The 25,340-nt window shown below is 45.5% G+C and overlaps 1 protein-coding gene and 1 pseudogene across 1 annotated transcript; one reads left to right on the forward strand and one right to left on the reverse strand.

The window, feature by feature from the left end:
- LOC8080535 lies at positions 21,290 to 23,147 on the forward strand (annotated as a pseudogene).
- On the reverse strand, positions 23,030 to 25,220 carry LOC8085463 (expansin-A25). Its single transcript, XM_002468437.2, has 3 exons — positions 24,905 to 25,220; positions 24,468 to 24,786; positions 23,030 to 24,379 (listed from the first exon to the last, which is right to left on the reverse strand). The coding sequence occupies exons 1-3, from the start codon at positions 25,023 to 25,025 to the stop codon at positions 24,070 to 24,072; spliced, it is 750 nt and encodes a 249-aa protein (XP_002468482.1). The 5' UTR covers positions 25,026 to 25,220; the 3' UTR covers positions 23,030 to 24,069.

A 25,340-nucleotide genomic window follows, 5' to 3' on the forward strand; every position in this document is an offset into this window, starting at 1 on the left:
TGGGCCACAAAAGGGCAAAGCCCGCAGCAACCAGCGTGGGCCCCCCCGCGGCTCCCGTCCGCCCGATCACAGATCAGCGGCCGAAACCCGTCCTGGCCCCGCGCCGCTCTAAAGCGGCTCCCGCTGGCGTCCGCTTGGCTACCCTACCCCTCGGGCTGGCTGGCGCGCGGGCCCCGCGCTCGGGGTGCGGCGTTGGAGGTTGTTGACTTGCGTGCGCGGTGGACCGTCCGATGCGGGGCGGACGGCTGGCTCGCCACGGGAGGTCCGCGTCCGGCGAAAGCGAAAGTTATTGCGGTGACGCTCGCAATCCCAGCGGCGGTGGGCGCCTGGGACGAAACGGCAAACCGCCCCGCCCACCGCCCTTTTTGCAAAAGCGCCCTCCACTGTTTCTGGATTCCAACTTCCACCGCCCTTAGGCCTCGTTTAGTTCCTTCCCGAAATTTTTTCGGAACAATGTAGCAGTTTCGTTTGTTTGTGGTAATTATTGTTCAATTATGGATTATCTAGACTCAAAAGACTCATCTCGTAAATTTCGACCAAACTGTGTAATTACTTTTTATTTTTGTTTATATTTAATACTTAATGCATGTGTCTAAAGATTCGATGTGACAGGAAATTTTGAAAAGTTTTTGGATTTTGGTTGGAAGTAAACAAGGCCTTATCTGGTTGCCTTTCTATCACCTCCCAAGGATAGAGTCGCGGATCACGGCCTGGTTCACTGTTTTTTTTCGCGGGGCCTTTCTGCACGTCGCATTTAGTATCTTGAACCCCATATATTCCACCGATTCTTTTGAAAAGGAGCGTTTCAGGATAAATAAAAACAGAGAGGATCGACGTGTTACTTTGTCGTGAATGCGCCAAGAATCCGTTCAGTTTCTGGCCTCCCCATTATTACAGGTGCGGCGTTTTTCCTCGAGAAAAAAACACTAGACGATCTGCACCGAATGAGAACCGTGGATTCAGTCAACAATTCAACATTGACAAATACGGACACGATCTGAGAAAGATCCAATGAGGCACTCACAATGTAGATTTTATCATAAAGTCTAAAGTTATTTATTACCTCGAACAATGTGGACTTAGAGTCTAAATAAGACTTGGAGTCTTATTTTTTCTACCTCTTTCTTCAATAAATATGCTGCCACATCAGCAAAATACCATAAATAATATATAATTAATTGTTTTGGACTCTGTGATAGAGTCTTGTATTGTGAGTGCCCTGAGGTTTCCCCAATGCATGCTTTTTGCTTGTAGCACCAAATGTCATGTAAAATCGGATAAAAAAAATAGATGCTCTAAACTTATCATATTAGCTTGTAGAAGTTATATATGCTTAGGGAGAGAAAAAAAGGTCCAAGTTTTTTTAAAAAAAGAGAGAGAGAGGAAATAAAGGTGAGGTATAATGAAATAAAAAGGTTTCTTTGGTTTGCATTGTGTGAATAATAGTCTTAATATTTCCTAGCCTATGTGGATCACTTTATTTGTACTAGAACCACTGCAAGTGTTAGACTCCATCGATGGTGCCCTGAGTTTGTTGTTCGTCCTCTCCGCTTGTGTACATATTGTTTCGCGAGATTCATGTCCTGTGCAATTTGATTAGAGCGTCTCATATCTTAAAAACTGAATCCTAAAAATTTAGTTTTATAATAACGTTTTCAATAAAACTATTGGGCAAAAAGAAATACACTCCACCAACAAACTCCTTTTTCTTCATAAAAAAATTACATGTCGCCGTCTCCCGTGCGTACAAGACATCCACCATAGATGAAAATAGTTCACTGCCATGGCCAGCCATTCATGACAAGCTAGTTTAGGCCATTCTCGGCAACACCCAAAACTTTCAAAAAGGTAGATTAATTCATTGCCTTCTATCCCTCCAAGTATTCTCATATCTGAGATAGTGATCATATCTAATTTCGGTGACCCGTCAGGCCGCAATAGTGGTCTGAGCCGTGGTCGGCCATCTTGGCACCATAACACACGCGCAGATCCTCCGGCACTGAAAAATTTTCCATGATGCTAAAAAAGATTAGGAGTACGATTTTTTTTGTTGGAAGCACGCATACATCGGTGGTTAGAACAAGAAGTTGCTAGGGTGGATTTTTTTCATTATGCTAATGCTAAAAATACATGATTGGGAGTGGTTTACCAAATTGTTGGATGGTATGTTTTTTTAACGCATATACCCCCTCCATTCCAAAAGAATAAAAATATTTATACATAATAAATATTGTTAGAATAATAGTAACATATACTTTTATAATAAATATATTAACAGATATAATTATTAGAAATATTTATATAAATATAATCAAACCATTTCCCCGCTAGATGTACACTTATTATTATATACACTACTCACGTTTTTTATATGGCCGGTCTCCTTTCGTTTAAAAAATGGTACTGTACAATATTTTGATGGACGATGATATGAGGCTAGGGCCGTGTTTAGCTACGAAAAGTGAAAAGTTTTCGGTACTGTAGCACTTTCGTTTGTTTGTGACAAATATTATCTAATCATGGACTAACTAGGATCAAAATATTCATCTCGTGATTTACAGCTAAACTGTGTAATTAGTTTTTGTTTTCGTCTATATTTAATGTTTCATGCATATACCATAAGATTCGATGTGACGGAGAATCTTGAAAACTTTTTGATTTTCAGAGTGAACTAAACAAGGCCTAGGAGATACTTGACATGTGGGGCTCTTCTCCACCTGAGGCCTTGTTTAGTTTTTTAAAAAATTATAAAATAGATACTATAGTACTTTTGTTTGTATTTGACAAATATTGTCTGACTATAGATTAACTCAGTTCAAAAGATTCGTATTCTAAATTACAGGTAAAACTGTGAAATTAGCTATTTGTCTTATCTATATTATAATTCTTCATATATATAATACAAGATTTGATGTGATAGAAATCTAAAAAATTTCACAAGATTTTTTAAAACTAAGGCCTTGTTTAGATTCAAAATCTTTTTGGATTTTGACACTGTAGCAATTTCATTTTTATTTGACAAATATTATCCAATCATAGAGTAATTAGGCTTAAAAGATTCGTCTCGTGATTTACAGTTAAACTGTGCAATTAGTTATCTTTTTTATCTATATTTAATATTCCATGCATGTACCGTAAGATTCGATGTAATGATGAATCTTTTAAAATTTTGGGTTTTTGGGTGTATCTAAACAAGGTCCAAACAGGCCTGACGTAGCCATAGCCAGCTAACACTGTCAGGCTGTCTCGTTCAGAAAGGGAACCAGGCGGCGGGTCGGTCGGTTTCCTGTCTTTTCCGTTGCTCTCGTACAACGTGTTCTTTCGCGTAGCCAGCAGTTTTATTCGCGACACGTGTTCCCCTCGCAACGAATACGTGGCACTCTCGACCCAGCCATTTGTCAGCTGTCACCGCCACATGGAACACGAGCGTGTATTTGCCTTGAATTGAATGAATGATACTTTACAATAATCCATCGATTAGTTAGCCGTTGAATTAAGCCACTGCAAATGAAAATGAGAAGAGCAGTGAAATCAAGTCTCCGGTATTTGGACGAAGAACTTGTGCGCAGTGCAGATGGAACTATGGAAGCAGAAGGCAGCGCAGTTTATATTCTCTTACTTCGTTTCTCTGAAATTGGATATTAGTTTAAGGATCGTGAGTCCCATTATTTTAGATTTTAACTGAAATATTACCGTTTGTATCATCAGTAAGGGTTCTCACGAGAATTTTTTTTGTGTAATGGACTCATGAGAGGCGACTAAAGGAGATCGAACCACGGCTTACGAGGGTGGTGATGAACTCACTTTCAGATCTTTTTCCACATCTTGTTTTCAGTTTCTTATCCTACCTTTTTGAACTTAGAAGTCCTGGACTTAGGCCTTATTTAGTTCCAAAATTTTTTTGGATTTCGCTATTGTAGTATTTTCGTTTTTATTTGACAAACATTGTCCAATCATGGAGTAACTAGTCTTAAAAGATTCGTCTCGTGATTTACAGATAAACTATGTAATTAGTTTTTGTTTTCGTCTATATTTAATGCTCCATTCGATGTGACGGGAAATCTTGAAAAGTTTTTGGTTTTTTTGGCAACTAAACAAGGCCTTGAGCATCTCCAACAACTTGGTATTTCAACATGCTATCCTACCAAATTTGCTAAAAGCATAAAAATCCTCTTCCAACAACTCCTTATCTCAACTTGCTAAATTTTTCCCAAGTTGCTATCCAGAGGTTTCTACTGCCGAGATTTGTCAAGTTGCTATCCCAAGTTGCTATTCCGAGCGCAACTTGTTGGAGACACATATTCTTTTACCAAGTGAGCGGGTCCCATCTGTCATCCTCTATTTTTACCAAGTGAGAATAGCAATTTATTGGAGACACATCCTTTTTTCTTTTGCTAAACAAATTAGCAACTTGCTATAACTCAAGATTTGACAAGTGAATTTTACCAAGTTGTTAGAGATTGGAATTGTTTGGATCCGACTTGTTATCGTTTATCAAAATTAGCCTATATAAAATTAGTTTTACCGTAACTACCTCCAAAATTATGTTTGGACCCAGCTAACCCACATACAAGATAAACTTAGTTTCCATAAATCAAGAAAACTGTGTATTAGTAAAAATGGGCCCACGTCGTTTTTATTAGAATTGGTTTTCGATATCCACGACCTCATATAGCCACCGCGTGCGGTTTTTTTTTTTTTTTTTTTTTTTTTTTTTTTTTTTTTTTTGCAATCCTGCTTTCGCGCCTAAGCAGGTTTGGCCGCCTATGCAAGATATCTGAACTTAAAACTGGTCGAGCAGCGCCAGTTGCGAGTATCTGAATCCAAACATATTTTTTAATAAAGCTCATGCTAACTAGCTAACAAACTTTAAACTGGTTTTCATAAGATCTAGTTTAGAACTCATTCGGCTAAAACAGGTTTAGAATTTTGAGATCTAAACAACCACTTAATATTATTAGAAAGTGGTGAAATATGAAGTTTTACATTGCTTTATTTAAGACTATCGCCTAGTTCGTGGAGTAGAATTTAATTCAGGTCAAATGGAAGAACAAACTGAATCATTGTTAGAGATGAAAACGTATGAGAAACATCCCGCACTGGCCTAAGTGCTTGTATCCTGTATTTTTTTTTATGAAAAAAACGAAAACATGAAAAAATCAGAGAAATTTTATCAATTTGGTGAAATCGACTAAGGTATTTTCCCAACTATTTTAACAGTTCCTATATTTACACGTGTACTTTCTTGATGATATTCTCACTTCTAGCTTGACTCCAAACCCATAGGTGGAGGCAACATCATAGTAAGCCAACGACACAAGCACCCAAACAATAAACACGGTTCGGCTGAAAAGTCATATCTGAAACGCTGATTTATTATAGGAGAAAAACATTGTTAAGTAACTGACAGATTTGACAGATAAACTTAAACTAATAGGCCGCGACACTCCTGCCCTAAGTCCTTTTATCCATCTTTCTCATGCCCCACCCAATCCCAAGCCTATCACCCCTGTTTCAACAACGACCCCCCAAATCCCCAATACCCATTGTGTTCCTACCACCCGGTCCCACTTCTTGGTCTACCGCTGCCAGCAAGCTCGGCACGCGCCATGGTGTCGACGAGTGCTTCTCCTTGATTGGTATGTTAAATCTTTTATGAGTTTATGACCATGATCCGATCCCTGAAGTCGTGAAGAGAGTCCTATTATTTTGTAGTGTCATGGCGTGAGCTGTACTGATATTTGTTCTCTTGCGTTAATTCAAGTGCTCATTGTAGCTTGCTCAACACTGGTATTGTACATTTTGTAATACCATTTAATTTATTTTGAAATGGTTTTACAGGTTTTGGCTGATGCAATTGGCGCTGCATTGAAAAGGAAACATCATAACAGAACAAATAGTTATGTTGAACCGACACTGTCTTGTTGATTGGTTGATTTGTTGCTCTCATCGTTTCCATGAACTGGTACGGTACATGTATGGTTTGTACCTGATAGCACCTTGTTTATATTTATATAATTCTTGAACCCATTGTGTCTGAAAGTATCAAGATGCCCAAGAGGGGGGGTGAATTGGGCTTCTCTAAAAATTTAAGCAACCTATAAGCTCCAATTCAACCCCTTGTGCCTAGTGTGACTTAGAGAGCTACCGGATAAAAGTTTTGCAACCTAGTTCCAATCCTATTCTAGCATGGCAATTCTAAGAATGTAAGAGCATAAAGTAAATGCTAGAAAGTAAGGGAGTAGTGGAAGAAAATGCTCGGCGATGTTTTGCCGAGGTATCGGAGAGTCGCCACTCTCCACTAGTCCTCGTTGGAGCACCCGCGCAAGGTCTTGCTCCCCCTTGGTCCGCGCAAGGACCAAGTGCTCTCTACGGGCTGATTCTTCGACACTCCGTCGCGGTGAATCGCCCAAAACCGCTCACAAGCTTGACACGAGCCACCCACAAGAACTCCGGGTGATCTTCGTGCCTCCAATCACCACCGAACCGTCTAGGTGATGGCGATCACCAAGAGTAACAAGCAAAGAACTCTCACTTGACCCAAACAAGGCACTAGAGAGTGATGGATGCACACTTGACTCTTGGAACTCACTAGAGGAGGATTCTCTCAAGAATTCACTCAAAAACTTATCCTCTCTAGGCTCTTTGCAACTCTCTTGCTCCACAACAAGTTTCTCTGATGTTCAAATGGGCAAGAGAGGTCTCATGGACGAGGTGGAGAAGTATAAATACTATCCACGAAGTTCAAAGGTTGGCCAACCGTTTTCCACTGAAAACGGGGTCACCGGACGCACGTTATGTTGCACCGGACGCACTGCACCGAGCGTCCGGTGTGACATAACGGCTACCTGCGCTTTTCTCTGACAGGTCACCGGACGCTAACTCTCAGCGTCCGGTGCACCGTCCGGTGCTCGGGGAAACCTTACATGCTCCCTGCGCATGGGACCGGACGCTACCCGGCGCGTCCGGTGCTAGCGTCCGGTGCTCAGGGGAACTTTGCAAGCTCCCTGGGTAAGGGACCGGACGCTGCCCGGTGCGTCCGGTGCCAGCGTCCGGTGCCAACCCTAAGCACCAAACTGTTCCAACGGCTAAGGACCTCACCGGACGCACTCACAGAGCGTCCGGTGCAGCGTCTGGTGCCCCTTTGGGCACCCAAACTTCGTCGAAACGCGATCGCTCCAACACGAGGTTTGTTCCTCTCGATCTAAGGACTATCTCTGAGCTGCCTAGTGCTAGGTTTACCAAGTGTGCACCACACCTAAACCTAAAGCCTTGCCTAAGTCAAGCTACTAGATCAAAGCCCCTCTTAATAGTACGGTCAAAGGAAAAACAAGGTCCTAAACTACTCTAAGTGCCCTTCTTCACCATATGGCACTTAGACCTAGTCTAGTCTTGACGATGTCCATCCATCCTTTGAAAACCGAAACGATTTCCACTATTAAGTAGGCATGTACGTCCCTGTCCATCGAGTATCTATATACCATGACCTTACCTATGGCTTTGCCTCTACAAAACACACGTTAGTCATAGTAATCAATAATGTCATTAATCACCGAAATCACTAGGGGCCTAGATGCTCTTTCAATCTCCCCCTTTTTGGTGATTGATGACAACCTCGAGTATGAAAAGAGTTGAGGTTTTCAAAGTGACTTGGTTTCAATAAGCATATGACAATAAGAATAAAAGGATTAGTAATGCTTATATCAACCAAGTCCAATACCCTGCATCCAAATATGTGAGTGGTATACGACAGGATATAAACATTAGGCTCATAAGTACATCGGAGTAGACATGCGGAAGCAAAAAGTAATAAGAGCCAAAACACATGACAATAAGATATCACAATAACCAAAGTCATGTCTCACAACCAAAGTATCTCACACAAGTGCAATGCATAAAGGTAAACATGATGCATGAAAAAGTAGCACACATAACAAGTATCTCAAAAGAATAGACTCCTCACAAGAAGACTCCTAAAACCTCTCTAGCTCCCCCTAACTCCTAACTCTCATACTACGAACTCTCTCCCCCTTTGGCATCAAGCGCCAAAAACCTAAGAAGTCGGTGGAGGAGGTGGAGCAGTGGAGTCCCTCGGCACGGCCACGAAGCGAGCTGCATCATCTGAACTGTCGGCCGTCGAGGTAGAGGAGGTGGAGTGACCCTCTGAAGCTGCAGGTGCTGGAGAAGCGGTCCGGGTCTGCTCTGGCACTGTCACAGGCTGTGCTGGCTGCTCAAGTCCGGCGGACGAAGCTGGCACGGACTCGGTCGCTGTAGCTGTCGTCTCTAGAACGGTAGTAGACGGTGCAAGCTGCTCGGACGACGCTACGGACGACGACAGAAGCTCTATAGTGGTAACTGGCGTCGTAAAGACTGCAGGAGCCTGCAGAGGAGAAGGCATAGGGTCACCAGTCAGAGCACTGTAGGTGAAGCTGAGGTGCGGATCTGTCTGCGAGTCCCACACAAGCTGCGACGCTGAAGCTGACTGAGGGGTGAAGCCTGAGCGGAGAGGGGTAAACTGCGGTACCTGCTCAAAGCCTGAAGAGATAGCACCCTGAGAGACCTGGTGCTGTGGCGTCGAAAACGGCTGACTCTGAGCTGGTAGCTGGAGCGGCTGGTGAGACGGGCTCTGAGTCTGAGGCACTGGAGTAGGTGGCCTGACAGTCGACGTGCCTGGGAGCTAGATCTACGGTAGCTGAATCCCTGAGGCGGCCATGAGAGCGGCCATCATCGCTGTCTGCTGGGCTTGGAAAGCAAGCTGCTGCTCCTGAAAAGTGAGAAGCTGACGCTAGAGCTCATCCTGCCTGGCCTGCATGGCTGCATTGATGGCAGCCTGATCCCTGTCTCGCCTCGCCTGCTCCTCAGCTGCACGGCGCTGATCTGCCCTCATCCCCTCTAAGATAGCAAGCAGGGCGGGGTCTGAAGTACTCGAAGAGCCGCCTGCCTCGTGGTCGTGTGCTCTGGGAGGGAGATCAGTCACTGGCGGCTGATAGTCGTCATCTGAGCTGTCTGAGGCGAAGTCGAACTCGCCCTCTGCCTCTGCATCGGCGAACGCCCCGATAGCTACGTCCTGCTGCTCCTCTGTCTCTGCAACAGCTGCTGTACTGCGGGTGCCCCTAGGAGAAGGTGGGGGCACCGGTCCACGTGGAGCACGAGGAGGAGGGGCACCGCGAAGGTCGTGGTGCGCTCTCAACATCTGCCGGGGGTCGTAGTGGGGGAAGACGGTGTCGGACTCTGTCAACTCCCTCTGCAAGTGAGCTGGCAGGGGCAGTGGCCTAGCACGAAGTATAAGCAGGGTGATCCAATGTGCGTAGGGCAACTGACGCCGGCCCCTGAAGCTCTCTGAGATGATGTCCTCTATCTCTGAGACAATCAGATCCCACAAATCAAACTCTGTCTGGGAGATGAGGTGAGCAACTAACCACTGCTGGATGCGAGTGAACCCGTCTCTGTAGCCTGTCCTGGGGAGAAGGGTCTTCCTCAACACGAAGTCAAGGATCCTGGCTGGCCGTGTCAAGTCTCCCACTGTCCTGCTGGAGCCCTCCCCAAAAGGTGCACGGAAACAGGGAGCCACGAAGTCGACTGGTGGTATCTCACCACCGTGAGGACGACGAGGGGGATCCACGTTCCCGTAGCACAGCTGGTGAATCCTGGTGGGAGAGGCTCGCAGTCCAAGTACCTCTCTGGCCCTCTGAGCTGTCACTCTGTAGTCTGTCCCCGCCAGTGCGTAGTGGATATAACTGTGATCTGGAGAAACCCACACTGATGCGTAGAACTCTCTGACCCACTGCTCACAGTAAGTGCCGGGGAGTGCTAGTAACTCTGGAAGTCCGTGGAGGTAGGTAAAATACTGACGAATATCAGCTCCAACCACGTTCCCCAGTATCTCCAGGTCGATCACTCTATGCTCCCTGAACTGAGCCTGAGAGCGAACCAGTGCCTCGTAGATGTCCTCCTGGATGACTGTGTAGAACCTGGCACCGGCTCTAGGATCCCTGGCAGCTGGAAACCAGGTGGGAAACGGAACGAACCTCAGCTGCTGGATCTCTCTGGCTGACACAAGAGAAAGATCCCTGTGGATCCTGACTGGCCTCGGGCGTGAAGCTGGTGTACCTCTCGCTGGTGTGGCACGAGCTGTGGAAGTGGACTGACCCGGCGTGCCGGTCTGAGGAACGGCCTGGGTGCGAGCACGAGTCGACCTCCTGAGTGGCTGCTCCTGCTCCTGTGCTGGACCCTCTGCCTGGGTCTCTGTCTCAGTGTCTGGATCCTCCTGAGCTGGATCCCTGACCACAAGCCTAACCCTCTGTCCTCCAATCGTCACGGTGCCTGGAGGGGATCCATGAAAAGCCTCTGCCTCAAGCACTGCACGCCTCTGACGCGGCGTAAGATCATCACCGATCCTCAGAGAACCAGAGCGACCACCCCTCTCGGCTGCCTTAGCCGCTGCTGCAACTGCCTCTGCGACCTCTGCATCTCTGTCACTGGCCTTCCGCTTCTTTGTGGCCAGCTTCTTGCCTTTTCCCTTCTCTGCCGCTGACAGGCGCCGGGGAGGATCACCTCCACCATCTCCTCCTGGAGAACCTCCTGAGCCAGCTGTCGGACCGCTAACATTCTTGCAACGAGCCATAGCAAAACAAACATCCGACAAACAACTGACTGGCAATGGAGAACAATGCACTGCAGAGAATGGACATGATAGGGTCTAAATAAGAAGATACATCGACTAGAGACGAGATAAACCTATGGATCGCAAGAAAAGATAAGACACGGGCACAAACGGCTTACGATCGACTGACGAGACGCGTTCCGGATTAAAAGGTCGCGATCGGAAACCTCTGGAGACCACGAATCTTCTCCTAGAGGTGCTGCAACGAGAAGACCATCGAGATTGGAATCAAATCCTAAATCGAAAGTCATGGAAACAAAAGCTCGAGCACCTTGGGAGATAGAGCAGAGAACTTACCCCAAGCCCTAATTTCTTCGCAAGGAAGGAAACCAGAGCGAGGAGAGGGAAGGGAAGAAGCCCCTTAGCAGATCTGGCGCGGGGGAAAGCTCCAAACTCGTAGGAAAACGGCGCAAGGACGAAGGCGGCGGCGCTAGGGCACGGGCGCGGCCAGAGATTTGGAGGAGGAAGAAGAAAAACCGCCCGCGAAACCCTCTGGGTGCGGGCTTTATCCGCCCGCCGCGGGGTCACCAGACGCTCTTAATGTGGCACCGGACGCGTCCGGTGACCACCGGACTCATGCGCAGAGAGGATTGCATTTTGGCTTTGCACCGGACGATGGGCACCGGACGCTGGCTTTAGCGTCCGGTGCTTCAGGTCACACCAGGTGAGCACCGGACGCAGCACACCGGACGCTGCAGGAACACTGTTCCTACGTCCGGTGCATGCAATCTGGTACACTCATCGCACCGGACGCTCAGAGGCAGCGTCCGGTGCATCGTCCGGTGCTCCTCTGAGCACTTTTCCAACTAAGCACCACGTTCGTCTTTGACCCAACCAAGTTCCATCTTCAAAAACACTCAAATAACCACCAAATGGAACTGGTATGAGTGACATCTCTCAAACCCTCAAATTTTCACAAATATTTAGCCATAGGCTTAGTAGTTTTTATGAAGGTAGTTCGAGAAAAATCACCAAGGAGCATCGTATGGCCATAAAGCTAGGGGTTTGAAACATAATGAGCTTGGAATGCTCCCCCTATCTATGGACGAACACAGTGGATGCTCAACGAATAACCGAAAAGAAACGATCAACTAACAAGCATGCACATGATATGAGTTGTAATGCAATACTTGAGAGAAAACTAATGCTTGTCAGATTTGATCCAAGGTTAAGCTTTTTCACACACACAAGGGGGTTATCTTAACCATGTTAGACAAGCCCTACATGCAAGTTATATTTTTAGTTTTAATATGCATGATATGCAAAGCAAAAGTTATTTACAAGATTCAACACGCAACTTTTATCTTTTAGTGAAGTTGGATAGGTCAAGCACATTAAGTTCATTTCTCAACATACAAAACCTAGCTTCATCTAGGGGTTTTGTGAAGATATCCGCCAATTGATTTTCCGTTCCCACATTCTCTAGGGATATGTCACCTTTAGCAACATGATCCCTAAGGAAGTGGTGACGAATGTCAATATGTTTTGTGCGGGTGTGTTGAACCGGGTTGTTTGCAAGTTTTACGGCACTTTCGTTGTCACACAACAAAGGTACTTTGTCTAGTACTACTCCATAGTCTAGCAAAGTTTGTTTCATGTAGAGTATTTGTGCACAACAAGCACCGGCGGCTATGTATTCCGCCTCGGCCGTTGACAAGGCAACACTATTTTGTTTCTTTGACATCCAAGAGACAAGAGATCTACCTAGGAAGTGGCACCCTCCGGATGTGCTTTTTCTATCAATCCGGCACCCGGCATAATCCGAATCGGAATAGCCTACAAGTTGGAATCTTGCACCTTTGGGATACCACAAGCCTAGGCAAGGTGTGTATTTTAGATACCTAAGAATTCTCTTGACTGCAATCAAGTGAGATTCCATAGGCATTGCTTGATATCTTGCACACATACACACACTAAACATTATATCGGGCCTAGATGCGGTGAGGTAGAGTAGACTTCCTATCATGGAGCGATAGAGAGTCTTGTCAATAGGGTTACCTCCCTCATCCAAGTCGAGATGCCCATTTGATGCCATGGGAGTCTTGATTGGCTTGCAATCCATCATCTTGAACCTCTTGAGAAGATCTTGAGTGTACTTCTCTTGAGAGATGAAGACCCCTTCCTTCATTTGTTTGACTTGAAATCCTAGGAAGAAGGATAGCTCGCCAATCATGGACATCTCAAACTCCTTGGACATCAAATCACCAAATTCCTTGCAAAAGTCTTCATTAGTAGAGCCAAAAATAATATCATCAACATAAACTTGGCAAATGAAGATTTCCCCATTCATTTTCTTGGTGAAGAGTGTTGTGTCAGCTTTCCCAATCTTGAAGCCCTTCTCAATGAGGAAGTCCCTAAGCCTCTCATACCAAGCTCTAGGAGCTTGCTTGAGACCATAGAGTGCCTTGGACAACCGGTAGACATGCTTGGGGTACCTAGGGTCTTCAAAACCGGGGGGTTGCTCAACATAGACAAGCTCATTAATATAACCATTTAAAAAGGCACTTTTCACATCCATTTGAAATAATTTGATATCATGACTTGATGCACATGCAAGTAGGATACGGATTGCTTCAAGTCTTGCCACCGGTGCAAAAGTTTCACCGAAGTCAAGACCTTCCACTTGTGAAAAGCCTTTTGCCACAAGTCTTGCCTTGTTGCGCACCACTTTGCCTTGATCATCCTTCTTGTTCCGGAAGACCCACTTTGTTCCAATCACTCTTGCATCTTTGGGCCGCTCTTCAAGTGTCCATACTTGGTTGCGAGAGAAGTTGTTCAACTCCTCTTGCATGGCCATGATCCAATCCGCATCACGAAGAGCTTCCTCTATGGTCTTTGGTTCATCTTCAAGAGACACAAAAGCGTGATGTTCAATAAATAAAGCATGTCTAGAACGAGTAGTTACACCACGTGATGGACTCCCGATGATGAGATCTTGAGAGTGATCTTGGAGGAGATGTGATGTTCTTCTTGGTGCCACTTGAGGGGTTGGTTGGAGAGCATCAACATCTTGTGCTTGTGCCACCGCTTGCTCATGAGTGACTTGGGTGTCTTCATGAGCATCTCTCACATCCTTGTCTTCATCTTGTGGACCTTGTGAGGTGGATGGTGGCTCAATGACTTGCACATCATCATCATCTTCTTTAGGCTTGATGTCTCCCACCGGCATGTTCTTCATGGCATCCCTCAATGGTTCACCACCTACATCATCAAGATTATCACTTGCTCCTTGGGAGCCATTAGTTTCATCAAATTCAACATCAAATGTTTCTTCAACCATGTTTGTGGCATGGTTAAAGACCCTATATGCTTTGGACTTTGATGAATAGCCAACCAAGTAGCCAATGTCACATCTTCTTTGGAACTTTCCCAAGTGTTGGCGCTTCTTGTAGATGTAGCACTTGCACCCAAACACTCTAAAGAATGAGACATCGGGCTTCTTCCCATTGAGCAACTCATATGGTGTCTTCTCTAGGAACTTATGTGGAAAGAGCCGGTTTGAAGCATAGCATGCCGTGTTGATTGCCTCGGCCCACATCTTCTCCGAAGTGTTATACTCATCTAGCATTGTTCTTGCCAAGGTGATCAATGTCCGGTTCTTTCTTTCTACAACCCCATTTTGTTGTGGTGTGTATGTTGAGGAAAACTCATGCTTGATTCCCACTTCATCACAATATTCTTCAATGTTGGTGTTGTCAAACTCTTTGCCATTGTCACTTCTAATTTTCTTGATCTTCACATCAAATTGATTTTGGGCATTCTTTGCAAATTTCTTGAATATCGATGCAACTCGGCCTTGTCTTGCAAGAAGAATGTCCAAGTGTACCGGGAGAAATCATCAACTATGACCAAACAATATTTGTTGCCTCCAAGACTAGCATATGTGGTTGGTCCAAACAAATCCATGTGAAGTAGTTCAAGAACTCTTGAAGTAGAGAGATAGGCTTTGGTTGGATGAGTGTTTGCAACTTGTTTGCCCGCTTGACATGCACTACAAAGCTTGTCCTTTTCAAATGTCACATCCTTCAAGCCTCTAATCAATTCTTTCTTCATCAACTTCTTGAGTGTGCCCATTCCAACATGTGCTAACCTTCTATGCCACAACCACCCAAGTGAAGTCTTGGTGAATAAGCAAGTCTTGACATTAACTTCATTGGATGAGAAGTCAACCACATATAAGTTGTTGTGCCGGAAGTCTTTGAATATCACTTCATTGTCATCTTCCTTGGTCACAATTACTTCCTTCTTCTTGAATAGGCATTCAAATCCAAGGTCACATAATTGTCCAACCGAGAGCAAATTGAAACTCAAAGATTGCACATAGAGCACATTGGTGATGGAGTTGTCATTTGATATAGCAACCTTTCCTAGTCCCTTGACTTTCCCTTTTGAATTGTCACCAAATGTGATCTTCTCTTGGTTGTCAACATCTTCATCAAGAGAGGTGAACATCCGGGGATCTCCGGTCATATGTTGAGTGCAACCACTATCAATTACCCAATGTGATCCACCGGTCTTGTAGTTCACCTACACACAAGAGATCAAGCTTGAGATTTAGGGACCCACATTTGCTTAGGGCCCTTGACCTTCTCTACTAGTTGCTTTGGCACCCAAAATCTTCTTTGGCCTTTGCTTGTTTGGTGGCCCCATGAAGCTAACCTTGACCTTGCCACACTTGTGTTTTCTTACAATGTAATGAGCATTGAAGGCAAATGGTCTTGCATGCTTGGGCAAGGGTGGTGGTAGTGGTGCCTTACACTCATGAGCAAAGTGTCCTTCTTGACCACACTCAAAACATCTTTTTGGCTTTGGCTTGCTTGCTTGATCATGAGTGACTAGAGACTTGATGAGCTTTGTTTGATGAGCCTTATAGCCAATCCCACTCTTGTCCATCTTCATGACGGTGTTCATGAAAAGCTCACTTTGAAGGTCCTTCCCTTTTGTGAACTTTGCTAACCCCATGGTTAGGTGTTCCTTCTCTTTCTTGAGCTTGTTGTTCTCTTGAGTTAGCTTCTTGATGATTGGGTCATTGTTGCTAGCTAACTCATCCAAGATGAATGTCTCATCTTCTTCTTGCTTGTCATACATCAAACCAAGCTTGAGATATTGATTTTCTTCTTTGAGTAACTTGTTCTCATATGCAAGTTTCTTGTCTTGATCAAGTGACTCAATCACAATGGTGTTGTGCTTGGATTGGTCTAGCAACTCTTTCTTGAGCATGACAATTTCATCCTTGAGCTTGATAGTGTCCTCATAACTCTCGGCCACTACCACTTTCTTGCCCTTGCAATCAACACATTTGCTTGTGCTCTCCACAAGTAAGTCATCACAAGATGTGGCTACATCAAGCTTAGCAACATTGTTAGTAGCAACATGTGTTTCATCAATTGCAAGTTCATAAGCAATCTCAAGGTTGTCATAGTTTGCTTTTAGAGTTGTTAGTTCTTCTTTCATTGCTCTATATCTAGTGATAAGCTCATCATGAACACTCTCAAGTTTATCATGTTTTTCTTTGAGCTCTTTTAGAGAGAGTTTGAGCTCCTTGAGCTTAGTGGTCATGATCTCATTTTGTTCTCTAAGCTCATCACTAGAGTTAAGCTTTGCTAGAAGTGTATCATTTTCAAGTTCAAGCTTTTCATTTTCACTTCTAGTCTTTCTTATGACTTTTGTGTATTTGTTTAGCAATTTTCCAAGTTCATCATAAGAAGGTGATTCATATTCACTATCACTTCCACTACTCTCATCCTCACTTTGTACCTTCCGGTCACCTTTGGCCATAAGGCATAGGTGTGTAGAGGATGTAGATGGTGGTGAAGATGATGGTGATGGAGCATCGATGGCGATAGCGGCAACCTTCTCATCATCACTTTCATTGCCGGAGGAGTCACCACTTGAGCTTTCAATGTCGGTGAGCCAATCACCAACAATATAAGCCTTGCCATTTTTCTTCTTGTAGTGCTCCTTCTTCTTGCCACCTTTCTTCTTGTATTGCTTCTTGTCATTTTTCTCATCATCACTTGAGTCATCTTGCTCTTTGTTCTTCTTCTTGTACCTGTCCTTCTTGGGCTTTGGACATTGATGAGCAAGATGACCAAGCTCACCACAATTGTAGCAATCCATCTCGGAGATGGGCTTCCTCTTGCTACTTGTGAAGAACTTCTTCTTCTTGGAGTCAAAGTTGACTCCATTCTTGTTGAGCTTCTTCAACATCTTGGTGGTTCTTCTCACCAAGAGGGCAATAGATGCATCATCATCGCTTGAAGTTGATGACTCAACTTCAATCTTCTTGGCCTTGCCCTTGTGAGAAGCTTTGAGAGCCAAGTCCTTCTTTTCTTTCTTGGCCGATGAGGAGCCATCTTGAGGGTTCATGTGCATGTACATCTCATGAGCATTGATCTTCCCCAATATGGTGGTTGGTGTAGCGGTGGAAAGATCGCCTTGATGAAGCACGGTTACTATGTGCCCATATTTCTCAATGGGAAGCACACATAGTATCTTCCTTGCAACATCCGCCGTACTCATTTGTGTAAGCCCAAGTCCATTTAGCTCCTCTACAATGACATTCAAGCGAGAATACATTTCATTAGCATTTTCTTTAGGAAGCATTTCAAATGTATTAAGCTTGTTCATCACTAGGTGATAGCGTTCCTCGCGTTCACTCTTAGTTCCCTCATGAAGCGCACAAAGTTCCTTCCAAAGTTCATTGGCGGTTTTGTGGCTCCGAACACGGTTGAACACTTCTTTGCAAAGACCTCTAAAAATGTGGTTTTTGGCCTTTGCATTCCACTTCTCGTTTTCTTGCTCTTGTGGAGTAAGAGCGGTGGCTCTTTCCGGAGGGGCAAACCCTTTGGTCGCGGCTTTTAGGCACTTTACATCGCATGCCTCAAGGTATGACTCCATCCGTATTTTCCAATACGGGAAGTCATCCCCATCGAACATGGGTGGCGGTCCATCCCCGTTAGACATCTTTCTCTAGGCGGTGAAGCCTAAATAATGAGCACTAGGCTCTGATACCAATTGAAAGGATCAAGATGCCCAAGAGGGGGGGGGGTGAATTGGGATTCTCTAAAAATTTAAGCAACATATAAGCTCCAATTCAACCCCTTGTGCCTAGTGTGACTTAGAGAGCTACCGGATAAAAGTTTTGCAACCTAGTTCCAATCCTATTCTAGCATGGCAATTCTAAGAATGTAAGAGCACAAAGTAAATGCTAGAAAGTAAGGGAGTAGTGGAAGAAAATGCTCGGCGATGTTTTGCCGAGGTATCGGAGAGTCGCCACTCTCCACTAGTCCTCGTTGGAGCACCCGCGCAAGGGTCCTTCTCCCCCTTGGTCCGCGCAAGGACCAAGTGCTCTCTACGGGCTGATTCTTCGACACTCCGTCGCGGTGAATCGCCCAAAACCGCTCACAAGCTTGACACGAGCCACCCACAAGAACTCCGGGTGATCTTCGTGCCTCCAATCACCACCGAACCGTCTAGGTGATGGCGATCACCAAGAGTAACAAGCAAAGAACTCTCACTTGACCCAAACAAGGCACTAGAGAGTGATGGATGCACACTTGACTCTTGGAACTCACTAGAGGAGGATTCTCTCAAGAATTCACTCAAAAACTAATCCTCTCTAGGCTCTTTGCAACTCTCTTGCTCCACAACAAGTTTCTCTGATGTTCAAATGGGCAAGAGAGGTCTCATGGACGAGGTGGAGAAGTATAAATACTATCCACGAAGTTCGAAGGTTGGCCAACCGTTTTCCACTGAAAACGGGGTCACCGGACGCACGTTATGTTGCACCGGACGCACTGCACCGAGCGTCCGGTGTGACATAACGGCTACCTGCGCTTTTCTCTGACAGGTCACCGGACGCTAACTCTCAGCGTCCGGTGCACCGTCCGGTGCTCGGGGAAACCTTACATGCTCCCTGCGCATGGGACCGGACGCTACCCGGCGCGTCCGGTGCTAGCGTCCGGTGCTCAGGGGAACTTTGCAAGCTCCCTGGGTAAGGGACCGGACGCTGCCCGGTGCGTCCGGTGCCAGCGTCCGGTGCCTAACCCTAAGCACCAAACTGTTCCAACGGCTAAGGACCTCACCGGACGCACTCACAGAGCGTCCGGTGCAGCGTCCGGTGCCCCTTTGGGCACCCAAACTTCGTTGAAACGCGATCGCTCCAACACGAGGTTTGTTCCTCTCGATCTAAGGACTATCTCTGAGCTGCCTAGTGCTAGGTTTACCAAGTGTGCACCACACCTAAACCTAAAGCCTTGCCTAAGTCAAGCTACTAGATCAAAGCCCCTCTTAATAGTACGGTCAAAGGAAAAACAAGGTCCTAAACTACTCTAAGTGCCCTTCTTCACCATATGGCACTTAGACCTAGTCTAGTCTTGACGATGTCCATCCATCCTTTGAAAACTGAAACGATTTCCACTATTAAGTAGGCATGTACGTCCCTGTCCATCGAGTATCTATATACCATGACCTTACCTATGGCTTTGCCTCTGCAAAACACATGTTAGTCATAGTAATCAATAATGTCATTAATCACCGAAATCACTAGGGGCCTAGATGCTCTTTTAAAGGTATGAAATCTAATTTGCATGAATTTTGTTTGTAAAAAATATGCTTTCATTCTTAGAAGTAGGGAGTAGCTTAAGAAAAAGAATCAATCCTATGATAACAATACAACCATTACTCTATTATCAGAGCATTTAATTAGAAGTAGAGTGGAAATGCTAATCTCTCCGTGTTTCTTATAAACCCACAAGATATCAAGATTTAATCTCTAAAAATCTTTGAATAATGATTTCAATTTTAAACTATTACTACACTACGAACTTTATGCGGTTGGGTTTGTGATAAAATGGGATCAATATCCAATTATTATAAGTTTATGAACATAAATGATACAATATAAAATGAATATATTGTTAAAATATAATTTGTGAGATAGCGTCATATCAATTGTGCAAAGAAAACAGAGGTAGTACAATGATTATACACTCGATATTTTCACTTGAAAGTACTATGAACTGCTTATCTCATGACGGTGACAATACCGAAGTATCACTCATACGTAACCTCTTGTTTAGTTTCGAAAAGATTTCGGATTTCGATACTGTAGCATTTTCGTTTTTATTTGACAAACATTGTTTAATCATAGACTAACTAGGCTCAAAAGATTCATCTCACGATTTACAGATAAATTGTGCAGTTAGTTTTTGTTTTGGTCTATATTTAATACTTCATGCATATGCCATAAGATTCGATGTGAGAGAGAATCTTAAAAAGTTTTTGGTTTTTAGAGTGAACTTAACAAGCCCTAAATAAACATACAGTACACCTCCAATGCACAAGCACCGAGACACACAAATAGACCGGCCTATAGCCCACTCACACAGTAGGCACGACCATGTCATTGGAGGCATCATTCATATCATGATCCATGGCTCGCTCTGTAGGTAACAGATGTGTCGCTTTTCACAAGGTCAAGGTTTAATTAAGAAGCATATTTGTCTAATTGGTAGCCAACATCTAAACCTAATTTCAAACATATTTTGCATTGTCTCATATATAATCTCAAACGAGGGTAAGGTAATTCATTTTTCCGCATCGCATACAATAAAAACAAAGAAGAAACATAATTATGTGCAAGAAAGCCAGCCGATAATCACAGAACACCCAGCTAGCTCTTAAAATAGCCGACTCATATCATCCACGCCTTGGACTTGTTTGCTATCAATAGCGGGAGCTACATACGATCGAGTGTGAGACTGCGCGGCTGGCCGGCTGCGGGCGTTGATCGTTCACCAGTCACCGCATCTTACGATCGTCCTATCCGAAACTATCTGCCAAGAATAGGATCTCGCTTGACTTATTAGAGCTGGAAAAAGTCACCACAGAATATCATCTTATGATTCTTATCCATTTAATAATTTACTATAGATACTAGAGGGCCTAGTTCACTTGATAATTAAGAAAAAAAGGAAACAAGAAGCGGCCTTTCATTTTGCCAGCAGCCGTACGTGGCTGTGATTCTATCTAAACATAGAAGTCAACAATGAAGTTTACAGCTGGAAATGAGATAGGTTGTGCCACCAACCACCTACTGGCTTATATAGAAGCCTAACTTTGCATGTGTTTTGATGGAGTAATTAGAGCCTGCTGCTGTGCTTGGTTCAGTGTGTCTAGACAACCATGCCTCCAGCTCATTGATATTGAACGTTTGGCAAATGAAATTGCTGCCTGGTTGGCAAGTTCCTTGCCAGGTCGCCATCTAATAGATCCTGTATAGATTGTTTTATAAAACATGTGTTGTATATTGCTCCAAATATAAACATATAGACAGTTAGCCGGTAAACAGTTAGGCGTATATTCAAGAGTTAATTCTGGCACACGATAATGGTGTTGTTTTGACTTGTGCAACAGGTGAGCGTGAGGTGGACGTACGTGTGACTTGTGAGTATGACCAAGAGTTTTGGCGTGGGCCCACCTGGCAGATATAACCTCCACTTCGCTGTCGACAGGGCCCCACTATCCGTCCGAGGTTTATTATCCATTCTGGAAACACCTGCCGCGTGCCGCCACCAGAAAAAAAGCGGCGGTTTGTTTTTACTTTATTTGCTTTGATCCATCGTTTTAAAAGGCGTCATTACTTCCCTTCGCCGCTATCTCGAATCCCCCCTCTCTTCTTCTTCTTCTTCTTCCTCCCCTCTCGCTTGTGCTGTTCGTGCTCTTTAGAGCTCGGTGATCCGTAAGAGAGGTATAGGCGGTAGCCATGGCGGCGGCGCAGGCGATGGCGAAAGGGAGCGTGGGGCAGGGGTCTCTTGGTCGGCGGAGGGGCGCCGAGGCGGCGCGGGTCGGAGGATCATGGAGGAAGAGCGCGTTCCTCGGCGGGAGGCTGGCGGTTGGGCCCAGGAGACCGAGACCCGTGTCCCGGATTCTAGTTACGTCGCCGGCGGTGCAGGTTATCGAATCTCCAGAGTCCTCAGTTTTTTTTTGTTGTATTAGGTTTTCCTCTATTCAGCGTGATGAAATTGTTTTGTTTCGTAAGGATCGTGATGAATTTGCATGTAGATAGAGTTTTGACATGGCTGCTTCTTCGCTTCAGCAGACGAACCTTTCATTTGCGAAAGCCATGAAGTGGTGGCAGAAGGGATTGCAGCCCAACATGCGGGCGATCCAGACCGCCCAAGACCTCGCCGATTCCTTGACCAACGCCGGCGACGGGCTCGTCGTCGTCGACTTCTTCTCACCCGGCTGCGCTGGCTGCCATGCTCTCCACCCCAAGGTAATATCAGGAACAAACAGAAAGTAATGTGATTCACATGTCAATTCAGTCGTGCTGTTGTAAGATTTTTCTTCCCTTACGCAGATTTGTCAGTTCGCGGAGAGGAACCCGGATGTGCAGTTCCTGCAGGTGAACTATGAGGAGCACAAGTCTATGTGCCACAGCCTTCACGTTCATGTGTTCCCTTTCTTCAGGTTCTACAGGGGAGCTCAGGGTCGGCTCTGCAGCTTCAGCTGTACCAATGCAACTGTGAGATCTTGTCCGATCTTGTGTTCTGGTGTCAATCGTTCTGTGTTCCTTGTTCTAATTGTTGCAAGAACATGTTAAAGCAAGGCTTGCTCCAATTATTTTGGAAGATGTTTCTGTGGCCAAGGAACAGACTGTAGTATATATCCATTTAGCTTTAGAGAATTATATTAACCAATTTGCTGAAAGGAAATGCAAAGTTGTGAGGGTCTTGTTATTATTTGCAAATGGGAAAAAAATGGCATTAGTAGTAGGTCTCAAATATCCTGTTGTAGTGCTTCCAGATCTACTAGGAAAATAAATCAAGAAAACCCTTGGAACTGAAATCAATGACAATGCTGTGACCTGGTACTTGTCTTTGATGTGCAATTTGACTTCCATTGGCCTTTAGATAGTCTGGCTTGTCTTTGATGTGCAATTTGACTGCCATTGGGCTTTAGATAAGATCCAATGTATATCGATAATGGCTACCAATTGATTTAACTTATACGGTTGGTGACTATTGTATGCAGATTAAGAAGTTCAGGGATGCACTTGCAAAGCACAGAGCTGATAGATGCAGCCTTGGCCCTACTCGGGGACTAGAAGAATCAGAATTGTTGGCCCTGGCTGCAAACAAGGACCTGCAGTTCACCTACACCAAGGAGGCAGAACTGGCTCCAAGCATGGAAGATGTCGCAGAGGTTATGACTGCTGACCGTCCAGGGCTTCCGACATCAACAATGCCATTGGCAAGGCAGGGATCTGAGGACAGGGCCTTGGTCTCGTCAGGAAGATGATTGGTGACTGTCACATCCTTCAGTTATGTACAGTACTTTATCGTTCTTCATGTGTACAGTTTGCTCCTTTTCATAGTTGCAGAGTGCAGGCTTCCAGATTTTTACTTGTGAAGCCTGCCCACGCTGCCTACTAGAAATGAAAAAAATGTGTTAGCAATAGCAACAACTATTGTGAGCCTTTGGTCTTCTGGAAATCGTATGGTATGAATAAGTCTACTTATTTGGTAGTGATGCATTTTATAAATCGCTGCTCCGTGAGTTGTTCTTGTTCTTCGTAATGAAATGGTACGGTGGCTGCTTTGTGAGTGAATCGTTTATGGTTTACCAAGTCTATTTTAACTCGAATGATGGCATCATCCGAGCTCAGAAGGAAGGAAAGGGATGCAAGATTACGGCCTGGCACCGGTAGTGAAGGCCCAGGTCGTCTGGCCCAATCCGTATGTCTGAAGACTAACGGGCCCAATATCGTCGCTTTCTCACGGTGGGCAGTGGGCTATGCATTAAAGACAACACCAATCCACTGATTTGGGCCGTAGACGTTTTATTGTTTTTATTGCCAAACATCAACGGTAGGCTGAACATCGATCCAGGGCTTAATTTTATCTTTCCTCGGCCACAATTATTTATGGACTGAGTAAGCTTTCCTGGACTGCAGCAGATCAATAAAGTTCTTCTTGTAAACCTTTTTTGGGGAAGTATATGCCAAACTTTTGTGCTCACAATTGGGAGAGTTGGCAACAATATACAGTACAGTATACCAGCGCTACATTATTTATCGTCTACAGTATACAAGCACTGTAACCTTTTCATGTTGGACCCATTTAAGTCCGAAAATGATGATTAATATATTTTTCTTTTTTTCTGACAACAAATGTACAGAGCAGTCCAAAAAATAACGAACAAAAATTTCCCAATTCACGCGATCAGAATAAATATACACCTGCTGTCCACAGACCCGTAAACATGTTTAATTTTTACAACCTATTTACGGGTTCGCGGACAAACATCATCCCTAGCTAGCTGAGTAGCTGCACTTGGCCCAACCCCAACGTACGTGGTGGCCGAGCTAGAGCTAGAGCTAGGCAAATGATCCGTATCATTTAGTAGAAATTATAGTTGCTTCCGAAAGCCATGCCGATCTGCCACCACGACGGCACGACGTCGGTCATGTAGAGCGTCTGGCCGCCGGTGGAGGTGACGGAGAAGGAGAGCGACTGGCCGAAGAGCGCCGAGTTGCACTGCCAGTTGGCGCCCCAGTTGCGGTTCAGCGCGACCCACCCGGTCTTGGTCCCCTTCACAGACACGGACCGGATGGAGCCGCTGCCGGCCACGTTGGAGAACTGCACCAGCTGGAAGAAGCTGGACCCTCCGATGGTGATCCTGATCCCTCCCTGCCTCCAGCACGTCACCCTGCACCACCGCCGTCGCCGTCGATCAGTCAGTTCACCGACCGGAGAAGCAAGGCAAGACGAAACGCAACGCAACGCTGCACTCTTACTGCTGGTACAGGACGGGGATGATGCCGGCTCTGTAGACGCCGATGCGCTCCCAGGCGGGCTGCGCCATGTCGAAGTGCGGCCGCGGCGGGTTGCACCAGCCGCCGCTGTTGCTGGGCTGCGCCCAGTTGGGCGGGCAGAAGTTGGTGGCCGTGACGGTCACCGCGGCGCCGCGCCTGCACCAGGGGGACGCGTTGCTGTCGCACATCACCAGGTAGCACTGACCGCACGCCGCGCCGTCGTTGAACAGCACCGAGCTCAGCGCCGCCGTGTTCGTCCCGTACCCGGCCTGGTACAGGTTGCCATACCCGCACGCGCCACCTATTATTATTCACACATTAATTGCTGGTTGATATATTAGCTCGATCGGGAAATGTACGTATATGGAAAACGTATGTATATATATTATGGTGGCTTTGGAGTTGTTCTTTTCACTTACCCATTGTGCCGGAGCCGTCGCGGCCGCCGTAGAACGTCGCCGTCCCGTAGTTCCAGCCCTTCGCCGGCGCGAAGAACGACGTCGCCGCCAGGACGGCGAGCAATGCGAGGGGTCTGTCCATCTATATATCGTCTATCTCTATCTCTCAGTGAACAATACAGATACAGAGGAGGAGTATGTAGTGGTTTCAGTAAACCAAACCAGGAGCTCAAATGCGTAGGATGCTCTGACAGATTAATTTGGGGTGATCGTGGCGTGGCTTATATAGGATCAGCGGAATAATGAGAATTATGCGCGGCGCAGGGCACGGGAATTGCTGGGAACATGCGATCGATATCCCACTGTGCTGGGCTGCTAGCCTTGCTAGTGCTAGCTAAGCTCACATGCGTCCAAGGCAACAAAAATGGACGCTGATGCGTACTGCTCATCAGTTGAC

The sequence above is a fragment of the Sorghum bicolor genome, chromosome 1 (assembly GCF_000003195.3).
Source record: "Sorghum bicolor cultivar BTx623 chromosome 1, Sorghum_bicolor_NCBIv3, whole genome shotgun sequence".
Classification (NCBI taxonomy): Eukaryota; Viridiplantae; Streptophyta; class Magnoliopsida; order Poales; family Poaceae; genus Sorghum; species Sorghum bicolor.

Bases quoted from the DNA above. Each gene is read 5' to 3' on its own strand.
- LOC8085463 (XM_002468437.2), bottom strand. From the start codon at position 25,025: ATGGACAGACCCCTCGCATTGCTCGCCGTCCTGGCGGCGACGTCGTTC. The intron at 24,787-24,904 runs GTAAGTGAAAAG...GAATAATAATAG, and splicing joins CGACGGCTCCGGCACAATGG to GTGGCGCGTGCGGGTATGGC. The intron at 24,380-24,467 runs GTAAGAGTGCAG...GCGGTGGTGCAG, and splicing joins ATCCCCGTCCTGTACCAGCA to GGTGACGTGCTGGAGGCAGG.